This window comes from Galeopterus variegatus, unplaced genomic scaffold, assembly GCF_000696425.1.
Source record: "Galeopterus variegatus unplaced genomic scaffold, G_variegatus-3.0.2 Scaffold334, whole genome shotgun sequence".
NCBI lineage: Eukaryota > Metazoa > Chordata > Mammalia > Dermoptera > Cynocephalidae > Galeopterus > Galeopterus variegatus.
In genome coordinates, this window is record NW_007726445.1 from 688,877 (window position 1) to 700,634 (window position 11,758).

At 46.8% G+C, this 11,758-nt stretch overlaps 1 protein-coding gene across 1 annotated transcript in view; it reads right to left on the reverse strand.

Annotated features, from left to right (window-relative positions):
* Positions 1–11,758, reverse strand: part of LOR (loricrin) — a 19,106-nt gene that overhangs the window by 465 nt on the left and 6,883 nt on the right. The window contains exon 8 of the mRNA XM_008567645.1: positions 4–136. Within this exon, the coding sequence (XP_008565867.1) occupies positions 4–136 (133 nt within the window). The remainder of the gene's footprint in view (positions 1–3; positions 137–11,758) is intronic.

An 11,758-nucleotide genomic window follows, 5' to 3' on the forward strand; every position in this document is an offset into this window, starting at 1 on the left:
CCAGATCCGCCGCCGCCGCTATAGAAGCCGCCGCCGCCGCCGCCGCCGCCGCCGGAGGTCTTCACACAGCTCACTGGGGGCTGAGGGGTGGGCTGCTTTTTCTGATAAGACATCTTGTCTGAGGAGGAAGGCGACCCTGGAAGGAGAGCAGAGAGCATCTTTGGACTAGCGGCAAGAAGATGCGGCGGGGAAGGCCACTGCCTCCATGGCAACGGTCACCGTCCCGCTACCAGCCCGCCTGGGCTCGGCGCCCCTTTCAGACGCCCAGACGGACGGCTGTCAGCTGGGACTCTAGGACTGTTGCTTTTGGGAGAGAGTTGAGTTCCACCCCGGAATGTCTCAGCCCAAGCTTTAAATAGCCCAGTTAGTGGTGCACATTATCCTTCTCCCAGCTCTGCCTCTGACCTCTGTTGTGTGATTTTGGGGCGGATCACCCACACTCCCGCCTGTTTCTCATCTTCTGTAAAACGAGAGGGTATGTCCATTTCCTCTCTCAGGTCTCTTTCAATCCCAGCACCAATTCTCTGAATGCAAATAGGAAATTACCACAAACCTCTATCTAGGATGGGGGATTTTACCCATTCTCAGCACAACAGAGAGAGGTTTGTTGGAATGTGAGAAGGCTGTTGCATTCCATTTTCTGCAAAAACCTTTAGTTCAGACTCTTGGTCAGTCCCACTAAGCTAGGCTATGATCCAAGGGCTAGTTATTAGAAAAGGCAGGCTCCACTGTGGTCCTGTCTGGAAACAGGGGAGAAGACCCTCATGGTCTTAGGATCAGTGTCTCCGACCAGAAGATATCAGCCATCTCTTTTATGATTTGCTGAAGTCCAAGGTTGATAGAGGGGACTGTAACTAATAGGAAGTTGCATCCCAGCATCTCACAAGTTACTTCCCTCTCAGAACATCTGCCTCTGTAAAACAGGAATTGGGTTTCTGTGGCTCCTAAAATCCTTCCCATCTGCAACACTCTCTGAGTCATACTCCCTACTCCCCGAGAGTGGTCTCAGCCTCTCCTCCTGACAGGCTCATGAGGTCCATTCAGACCATGCACAGGCTGCCTTGGACAGTCTCTGCAGAGTTCCCGTCTGTGCCCAGCACCATGCTTGTCCCTATGTGGCTACCAGAGAGTTAAGAGATAGTGTAGTCTTTGTGGAGTTTACATCTGTCCAGAAGATCTGCACAGCAGCAGCTCAGCCCTCACCCCTTTCCTGAATTGTCCCTAAATATGAGTGCAGCTGGGAAGTCAGAGGTCCTATAGATCCTAAAGGGGAGAAAGGCCCCGGTCCACCTAACCTCTGCAGTCCTGGGCAAGACCAGCTGGGAAGATGAGAGAGCCAGTAGAACCACACTTACCTGAAGCACCAAGAAGGGGAGAAGATGCTGGCGATGTGAGGAGTACTGAGCTCCCAAGGCTTTATATTCTCAGAGCCCTGACTCATCTATTGATTTGGGCCAGCCTCTCGTGTTTGGCCTCAGTACGTGACCTATGACTGTTGGCCCCACCTCCCTGTAATTGCAGGCATAGTGTGGCCCATTCATGAGATTTCGGCATTCTTGAGATAGGCAGCTTAGTGTGTGACTGGCACCTTCTCTGATGCAACTGTGTGGCAGGCTGGTCAGCGGGGATGGCCAGCCACAGTAGATGGCAGACATTGTTTCCAAAATCTCTGGCACGGAGCACATGCCAGATGACTAAAAGGCCATGCTTGAGGAATAGGTCCCAAACTCTTGAGATACTCTAAGAGAGTAAAACTGGAGGTCTCGGTTCTTGGTTCAAAGTGTAGGACCTTTCAAATCCCACTGTTTGATTTCCGATCCCATTGTTCTGGAAACCCTCAGAACTTTAGGACCTGTCCCTCCTTTGCCAAAGATTTCTCTCCCAGGGTTTCATGTGTGCTTAGCTGGGTGTTTCTGTCCTGACCACTACTGAGTTGTGAGGGTGCATGAGCTCCTGGCACCCAGTTCTGGACTGCACACCATAGACAGTGCTGTAAGTAATGTGACACTGGTGGCTGCTCTGATTTGTCTGTGGAGACAGCAAGTGTTGATCGTTAATACTGACTTTCCTTACAGAGGAGCCAACTAAAGAGATGGACCATGTTGTCCTTCCCTTCCATGGAACACCATGGCCCTTTGGCACTGGTGTCCTGTGGTGTTGTGTGGCAACGCTGACCTCAGCCTGGGGAGCAGCCATGGAATTGGATGGACTTGAGATTAGGGTGATCGGGTTTGGGTGCTCCCTTTGCTGCTTGCCAGCTGTGTCACCTTGGGCAAAGTCATAGCACTTTGTGCAGTATCTGCACATAGGAAGCACTCAGTAAGTATTTGTTGACTGTTGAATGATCACTATTTCTGGCCCTCAGTTACCTTGACCCTCAGTTTTCTGATAGTAATAGTAATACCAATTTCACAGGCCTGTGAAGAAGGAATAGTTATGTAAAGTGTAGAAGGTGACGCTGTGCTTTTTGTTGTTTTCTTACGTAACAAGCTCATTCTTGTTTCCAACCTGGTCTGCCCTTGGACATCAAGGCTAGGAGGGTGGCTCGAGGCAAGCTCAACTCTTCTCCTAGGAGAGTAACCCAAAAGTTCCCTGCTGACCCTGGGCCAGCCGTAGCATCTCTGCACCGGAAGAGCTGCGTGGCACGCCCCCCTTCTTTCATCACCGGAACTCAGTTGCTATTGTTCAAGATACCACACTTGAACTTTGTTCCACCCAGCTGTGTGTTGAAACAACAGCTCCGATAATAAATCGACTGTTAATTAGAGTTTTAATGATCCGAATGATCCTGATTAGACTGTGGCCTTCAGAAACTTGTGGCACTGGTTTCTGTTTGAACAGCATGAACCCTGGTAAATCCAGAAGGAACCTAGGTGCTCTCCTCTTTAGAGAATACCCAGGAAAGAGAAGCCAGAAACGTGTTGGAGAAGGCACATTTCTCAGCTTGAAGCTGAGGCACCATAGAAATTTTGGAGGGAATCAGGTCCCAACTAGTGAGTGCTGTGGGTATAAAAAAGAACAGTTTTGTAACATCAATAAGATACAGTCATATCGAGCTTTATTTGTCGATGTAGTTATTATTTTGCAAATAAATTTCTGTCAATAAGCTTTAAAAGAAAAAAGAACAGTTTTCTTCTGTCAGGCCACACTTGAGAGGGGGAGGTGTGGACCATGGCTCCCAGCCCTCGTCTGTGGGCCCACGGCGACCTATTCCCATGTGTTCACCAGTTCTAGGAAAGGTGCCTGTAAAGGGATGTCAGCAAGGTATTCTTGGGAAGGCAAGTTTGAAGAGGTGGCCTTCTTAACTTTTTTTTGTGTTAAAATGTCATTTCTTTTAAAAGTGATGCTAATAAGAGGCTGTAGATGTTTCTTTCGTGTCCTTAAGTGTCAAAATGAAAATTTGGCAGTCATATAATGGTTACCACATTTTTAAGGGAGATATTAGTTCTGCATGGGATTCTAAAATTTGGGAACCTCAAGTGCAGTTGACGCCAAAGAGCTAATAATCTTCAAATTGTCCACGTTGATTTTTTTTTTTGTCTTTTTGTCTTTTTCTGTGTCCGGCAACGGATCGCAACCCTTAGTGTCGCGCCCGTACCGGACCGGGGACCGGCAACGGGATCGCAACCCTCGGCATTGCTCCCACGCCTCGCTCAGCCAGTGAGCGGGAACCGGTCTGTATGTGGGATCCGAACCCTCGGGCGGGAGTGCCGCCGCGCCTCCCAAGCGGCGCACTATCCAGTGCGCCACCGGGCCGGCCCGTCCACGTTGATTTTAAGGGTTTGTTTTCTTCAACGAAAAATATGATTTTTTTCTTTTTAATTCTTTATTCATTAATCCGGCCAGCACAAGTGTACTGCGCTCTATGTTAAGCACCAGAGAAGAGCCAGAAGGCTTTTCAAAGCTGTGCATGGATCTCCTTGGTAGAGTTGGGGTGGGGGGTGGTGCTCCCTGCCTGCCTCTGCTACCCTATAGAGCATTTAATAAGGAAACACTAAACACTTTTAACTAGTATCTCTACTTTGCTACCATGTAGAAGAGGCTACTATGACATGATATTGACAGTAGTTCCATATCTTGTGGCTCTCAGGCCCTGAGTTAATCTTGCCCGAGGTGTGAATATACGAGCCTGGTTTCACATTTTATCCCTTTAGACCAGAAGTAGTCCTGATGGGATATCTGTGTGGACAGTAACTGATTAACACCTTTCATCATATCAGTGATGAAATAATGGGAGCTTGTAGAATTATGGCAGATAGGTATTTGAAGTTGTATAAGACTTGGAATGTCATATTTTAAAAAAATTTATAGTCTTTAGACACCCCTTGAAATATGTGCTTGCTTGTACATCTGACTTCTGCAGGGTGACAGATTAGGACATGGCTCCTGTCTGTATTTGTAACCTTAGAGGTGATGGGCTCTTAAAGCAGATGCTTCCCAGTGCCCAGCCTGGTGCTAGGCATTAATAGGTGCTCAGTAAGTCCTGGTGGAATTGAAGGGAACCAATCAAGACCTGTTGACTGACGGTGGCTGAGAGATGATCCTTTCAGATGATTAGAAGTGCAGGGTTTCAGCTTGGAGCCACAGGTAAAACCAGCCACTGCGTACAGTGAACATACCCTGTGCAGGGAATCTAGGGGTCAGCTGTAGAAATGACATTGGCTAGTGGAATTTCATTCTGCTTCCCCTGACTGCCCTCCCAATATTTATCTGGTGGGCAGGCCCCATATAGGAGGGGTTTGCATGTGTATATGCATGTTTGTGTTTGTGTGCATGTGTGTGTGAAATGTGGTGATTCTTCAGAAACGTGGCATTCCAGGGTGTTACGAACACAATGGGGTTTATCCACAATCACAGGTCAGTCATTTGGAGAAAATCCAGCTTCTGATCCATAAAGGCCAAAAAAGTTGGATACTCATTTTTCCTGCTTCTCGGCTTGGTTTATCTTTGTTGGAGGCTCACATCTTCTTAATCCAGGCATCTTTGGAGCAGGAGAAGAGGAGGTAGAGAAGACAGTGTGAGGATGTCCTGCTATGATGCATGGCCTGGTGACTTCACAAGATGTGTTAGGATTTAGGAGAGGAGGAGCCAGGGAATCACTCTGAGAAGGCTGCTTCTCTGAGGGGAAGCACACGGCCCCTGTCCTCCTGGGCCCCAGTCTGAGCAGAGATTACAGCTCTTGAGTTTGGGGAGCCCCAGTCTGATAGAACCTGCTCATCACAACCCTTAAACATCCAAAGCCACACACATGCATTCTCATGACCTAGTGTTGACTACCTATGTAAGTGAGGTTACAAGGGCAACGGGGGCCGGCCCCGTGGCTCATTCGGGAGAGTGCAGCGCTGGTAGCGCTGAGGCCGTGGGATCGGATCCTATATAGGGATGGCTGGTGCGCTCACTGGCTGAGCATGGTGCAGACAACATCATGCCGGGAATTGTGATCCCCTTACCGGTCAGAAAAAAAAGAAAAAAAAAAAAGGGCAATGGGTGATTTGTAAAGAATAAGATGGACATAGGTTGGGGAAATGGGGGCTTTGGTAGGCAGAAATGGAGCTTGGAAGTCCTTTGCATTGTTGACAGGGAATGGGAACAGTTTGCTCTTACAGTCTTGGCCCAAGAAGTGTCTCAGAGCCCCAGACATGCCCTGGGCTATCATTTCTGTCCTCTCTCCAGCTGTCCTGGGCCAGCAGTTTGAAGGGGTGGCTGTCCCTGGGTGTTATGTGGGGAGAACAGCTTAGAGGTGTGGTAGAAGAACAGCTCTGCAGTGGCTCATGACTGCTGGAATTTCCTCTCCAGGAAGCTTCCCTGGATTCATCCCACCCACTTATTCTATCTCCCTCACCACTTTCTCTTTCCAAGGCCTCCAGGAATGATGTGCTAGTCACAGCCTGCTAATGACATGTCCATTTAACTTGTCTTCTTTTTCAAGTTATAACTCTGCTCGAGGGCAGGCTCCCCTTTACTCTGCATCTTAATATTTAAAAAGAGTTTATAGCCCCTGGGGCTTTATCCGGACATTTGACTCTTAAGCTGGCCCTCCTGTGGGTGCCTCTGGAGCTCATCATTTCACCAAAGGTGAGGACCACAGGTAAGCTGTTCAAATATTCCTGAAGAGCTTACAGGTGCATGCAGGGTGAGCAATGCACCTAGGGACTGTGCTTGCCTGGGCTCGCACACTTCCCGTGTGGACGACTCTTCAGCTTGTGGGCCGCTGTCACATATCTTTTATGCCTCACAACAGTCCCTTGTGCCCAGTGATAACCTCATTTCCAGGTAAGAAAGTAGCTTATGGAGGCTAATGGATTTGCCCAAATTCCCACAGCCTTTAAATGGCAAAGCCAGGATTCAGACTCAGTTCTTTTAATTCTAAACCTTGCGTTCTTTCCAAGCACCACACACTTCTCTCTGGATCAATAGGAACTGAATGAAGGGATGAGTCCCAGCCAGGCTCAAGTTCATGCCCTCTGGGAGGCAGGGAGCAGAGGATGCTTTTGTGAATGCTCCCAACTCCTCAGGGACAATTTTATGCATTGATAGCCTTTAGGAGCTGGAAGGACATGAAGAGATCTTCCAGTCAACCCTCTCATTTGTAGAGATCAATAAAGAAACCAAGGCCCAGAGAGGCTAAACCACTTTTAAAGTCCACCCAGCAGGGCTAAGACTAGAACCTGGGTTTTTGGATGCCCAGCTCAATATTCCTTCCACTGTAGATTTGGATTGTGGTTTTCTGCTTTCTCCTGACCAGAGTATTTCTGGGTGCTGGCAGTAAGAGGAGGCAGTAGTTAAAATGTCAGTAAAAGTATTTCTTAGTTGAGTCCAACTAGATGGAGGAAGCTGCTGGGCCTGGGGAACTCTAGCCTCTGGGCCTGGAAGTAAATGGTTTATACCACAGGTCCAGCTTTCACAGTCCAAAAGCTTTGTAGCCTGAGGGCTCAGGGCCTACATCCTGAGCTCCTATATAAACTTTATGAGCAGGGAGGAGCAGTGAGCAGCACTTGTTGGCCCCTGTCCTGCTCTGAGATAGGGAATGTTGCCTGAGGCCTCTCAGGACTTTCCTGAATGATGGTAGTTGGTGGTCTGAGGATGTTGGCTCCTTGATTAGCCTGTCTGTCTACTGATATCCCTTGGGCGGATTTGCATGTTGTTCTGAATCACAAGTTAAATGGAATCATGGAATTAATATGACAGAAAGAAAAAAGCACAAGCATTTCAAACCCCCAGACTTTTAGGCCCTTTGGCCTAGAAGCTTTAACCCATGCTTTCTCGCCATGTTCTACCTTAGATGACCTGTGCCAGCCTACTTTGTTGCCTTTACTGGGGACCATTGAAAAGCAAGGCAAGATAAGTGCTCTCTCTATTTTGGTTTTAAATCCAATTTTGATTCTTAAATACTACTTTCAGGAATTCCCTGTGGCTGCAGTGGGCTTTGGGTGTGTGACTTCTTTCTTACCCACAAACTAGTAGCATAATTTACAACTGAAAACCAGAATCTATATCCCATCTCTGTCTTGACCACAGACTTGCTGGTTATCCTAAATTTTTTCTCATTCTTCAAACTATAGTCCTTACTTTGATAGCTGAACTTGTTGAATTCAGGTGGATGACTTGGGGCAAACCTTCCCACTGCTTAAATGATCACATTTTAGTTGGTGGGTCTCTAGTGACTTCTTCGTTTGGTTCCATCCATGTAATCAGAGAATTCCAAGGTAGGGACTGTGGAACCAAGATTGACATCTGGTACAGGTTTCTAGGACCTTCCCTTCTGGGCTGGGAGCACCATCCAGGCAAAATTGGATTCCCTTAAATCTCCATATCCCCATTTAACTCAAGGCTGGACCTCAGAGTGAATATTTAATAAATATTTGTTGATCAGCCAAGGAAATGATAATTGAGTGTCATAGTGCAGGGCAAATAGAATCTCATTTAGTTTTCCATGGAAAGCAGTTTAAATTAAGTGGCCATGGTGAACTACTCTCCCCTGCCACCCTTCATCTTTAATCCAAAGTGCCCGATTCCCCCACTGCTTCTTGCCTGTTTTTTTTTAGAATGCCCTTTGAATCATGCCTTCCCAGAAACCGTGGGCGCCTATGATCTGATGGTCAGCCTCCTGGACTGGGCCTGAAGCAGAGCCTGGTTAGTCTCTGGTCTATTCTGAGGGTAGGGATCAGAGTATTTCCTTTGCTGAGGTCTTGGCATCTTGGGGGACCAGTGCTCCTAACCTGGCCTAAGCATCAATGACTTGTGAGCCTGGGCAAAGAACTGCTTCCTGACCTCAGTTTCTCCATCTAAAAGACAATCTAATTACCTCCCGTCCCTGTTTCCTTTTGGCTCCTCCTTACCACAACCCCTCTCTGGACAGGGAGGAGGGAGAGATGATGGTGGCCAGAGGCAGTGATAGGGAAGAAACTTGGTGGGATGACAAGAAGCACAGGCCTCTGGGAAAACAGCATGGGAACTTCATACCTCCCTGGGGTGTCAGCCTCAGGCTCGAATCAGAGGAATTTTGGGAACTTTTCTCATGAGAGCATTTCTGCCCCTGAGCTGAATGTGGAGGAGGAGGGAGGTGTATAGCAGGAGGGCTGGGGGAGGAAAGTTGGCCTGCTAAGAATAACCTTTGCAGAGTGTCATTACCCAGGGTGGGTATAATTGCACAGGATTAGGAAAGGCATGTGGGCAGGCTGCGTTGCTTTAGATCCTCCTGCAATTAACATATGCCACTTTGGATCCCAGCGGAAGGATTAATTTGTGTGATGTGTATACATAGGTCTATGTGTGTATATGTGCTCCTGGGCAGTGAATCCCCTGGTGGCGGAACTGACCCCCTTACCCTCTAGTAAGTCATTCTGGGGTACAAATGTGCATGCATGTGTGCATGCACACACATACACACAACAGGCAGTTTTACTACACATTTGAAAAGCAAAGAAAAAAGTCACCTATAATTCCAGTATCCTAATACAACTGGTATTAAAATCTTGGAGAGTATTATTATCTTGTTTTCTTTTCCCCATCTATACTCCCCTTTATATAAACTCTCAATTGTGGGTGCTGACTTTCCATGTGACACTTGTCATACACATACCCCCATGCCACTCCATGGTCTCTGTGACCATTAGTTTTAATGGCTATACTCCATTGCCCACTCCTCTTCCTACCACTTGGACTTCCAGCTCTCCTGCACCCTCTGTACCCTTGAGAATGCTTTATTGAATTTCTTTGGTTCTTAGTTGTCTCCCTGGTAGACTGCCTGCAGGGAGTTTACCTTCCTTTGCGTACAGTGTTGGCTGCACAGTAGGTGAGGAGAAAGGTTTGCTTAGCGTGGACCACCCTCTCTCCCCACAACCCTTTACTTATTGGCTCCCCTAATTTCCTTGTGTGTAACCTGTGCCTCAGTTTCCCTAGACTCTATGTTGCTCCATAGAATCATTGATTTTCCCCCAAATGCTGTTTTCCTCTTGTCTCCTTAAATGTCATCTTCTCTCCATGGGCTTCTAGGCCAGGATTCCCCTGGGAATGTGTGGTCTGAAGGAACACCTTTTGGTGTGTGTGTGAGAGGGTGTGAGGAAGGGGAAGAGAAGGAGCAGACAATCTAGTGGGGGCTTTGGAAAATAAGTCACTTAGAACACTTACGTGCAACGTGCTAAGTTCCTGAGGGAGGAGGGATGCAGAGAAAAGAAGTAACTGGAAAAACCTTCTTGGAAGAGGTGAATTTTGAGTAAGGATTGGAAAACAGTGAAAACTGTAGATAGGTTTCTCCAGATTTGGGCTTTGGCTGTCACATTGCTTTTGAGTGCACACGTGCGTGTGTGTGTGCAATGTGTACATATGTGTATATCTTTGTGTGTGTGTGTGTATCCATCTGTGAGTGTATGTGTAATGGCTGTACATATATCTATTTGTGTGATGTGTGTACACACGTCTGTGTGTGTATATGTGAAGCATGTACATATGTCTGTGTGTGTATGTGTGTGTCTTCTCTCCTCAGAACCCCACCCTCCACAGACTTCACCATCTCTCCTTATGCCCCACTCTTTCTCAAGCCAGTTTCTTTTCTCCTAGGAAGGTGAACAGGATTGCCAGCCCTCCTTTGTGACTCAGGGATTGCTCTCTCATTCTTACTTGTCAGCCAGCCCTTGGTGTCCATGGTAACTGGGGGACTGCATTGCTCCTGTATAACAATGTTACTGCAGAACTGACCCACATCATTCTCCACCAGCTGTGTCTCTAGCAATACAGTGAATTTGCCCTGGTTACAACATTTTTCTACTAAGAGTCTTCAGTGTCTCCATGTCAGGATCAAGTCCAGATTTCTTAGCTCAAAGGGCCTTTTGTGGTTCAGTTTCTGCCCACCTCTGACATTGCCCTCCAAACTCAGCAGCCCCCTCATCTACTGAGTCAGGTTCTTTTTAGTGCCTTCATATTTTTTGCTATGCTTTCCCCTGCATCTGCAAATGCCCCTCTCCTCAATTTGCCTAACTTCTGTTAACCTTCCAACACTCTATCAGACGTCACTCTTCCAGGAAACCTTCCTCGGCATCCTACTCTGATTGAGAGTGCTTTGTCCTGCAGCTCAGTGAGCCTGTTTCTCTCTAGACCGGGGTGTCCTTGCAGAGGCTGGGTCTTGTTCATCATCTCAAGCTCCGGCATGATGCCTGGCATAGCCCATAATGAATGCGTGTAGAATGATGTGGTGTGTCACATCGGCCCACTTCTGCAATTGTTAGTGACCTGGATATTAGATGTTTTATCCTGGGTGGGGAAGACATTAAGTTGTTGTCTTATTTTCACCTACCCAACAAGATTGTTTGCTCCTGGAAGGCAGGGATGACATTGCAGCTCTTAGTAAACCTGGAGCCCATGGGCATGCCAGGCAGTGAGTCAGTATGTGTTGAAAGAAAGGAAAAAAGAGGAAGAATGAAGGAGAGAATGTGGAGGCAAGGAAGAGGAGAGGAAGGTATTAAGGATAGGAGAATTATCTCAGGATTTATAACAATGCTGGTTTGAGTCTAGTCAGAACAATATCCTCTCTCCCAACACAATGCTGGGTTCTCTTCTCTAAATCTGGCAACTCCAAGAAATTATATTACTTCCCTCTTCTCAGGCCTGTTTGGCCTGAAAAGAGGGAGGTAATCAAGATTATAGCATTTTAGAAGCTTTAAAGTGGATGTCATCACAGGTTTATGAATTATTGATGTTATTTCATTGTCAATGCGATTGTGATATTAATGTCTAAGTAAATTATTCATGGCATTTAGTTGCTTTCCATGTTAGTCAGGATATTTTACTCCATGTAATCTCTGCTGGGTCCCACATGGATTGCAGAAGAGTTACATAAAATGAAGTGTGCTTGCTGCTAGCGAGTCACAAGCACTCATTTTAATAGCTATGTATGGCTTTTCATGAGTACTAGAACCAGCTCTTCAGATTTAAGATTTTGTGGATATTATTGGTTAGGATGAGATGAAGGAAGGTAACACTATGGTAACATTTTTAAAAATAAAATTGACTAAGTAAAAACAGTGAGTTGATCTAGAGAAAACTACTAAATAAAAGTATTAAATTAAATAAAAAGTATTAAATAAGTTAAGTAGGTGGTACATGCATATAGCAGAAACTTTGAAGGAGGTATGTGGATTATGGAGGTTTAGGAAGCACCAGATTAAAGCACAAGTCCTACTGTTTCTCTGGGGAATACAGAGCTGTGAGGTAGGAGTCCTGGCCCCGTGTACAGCTAAGCTGGGGGGGGGGGGGGGGGGGG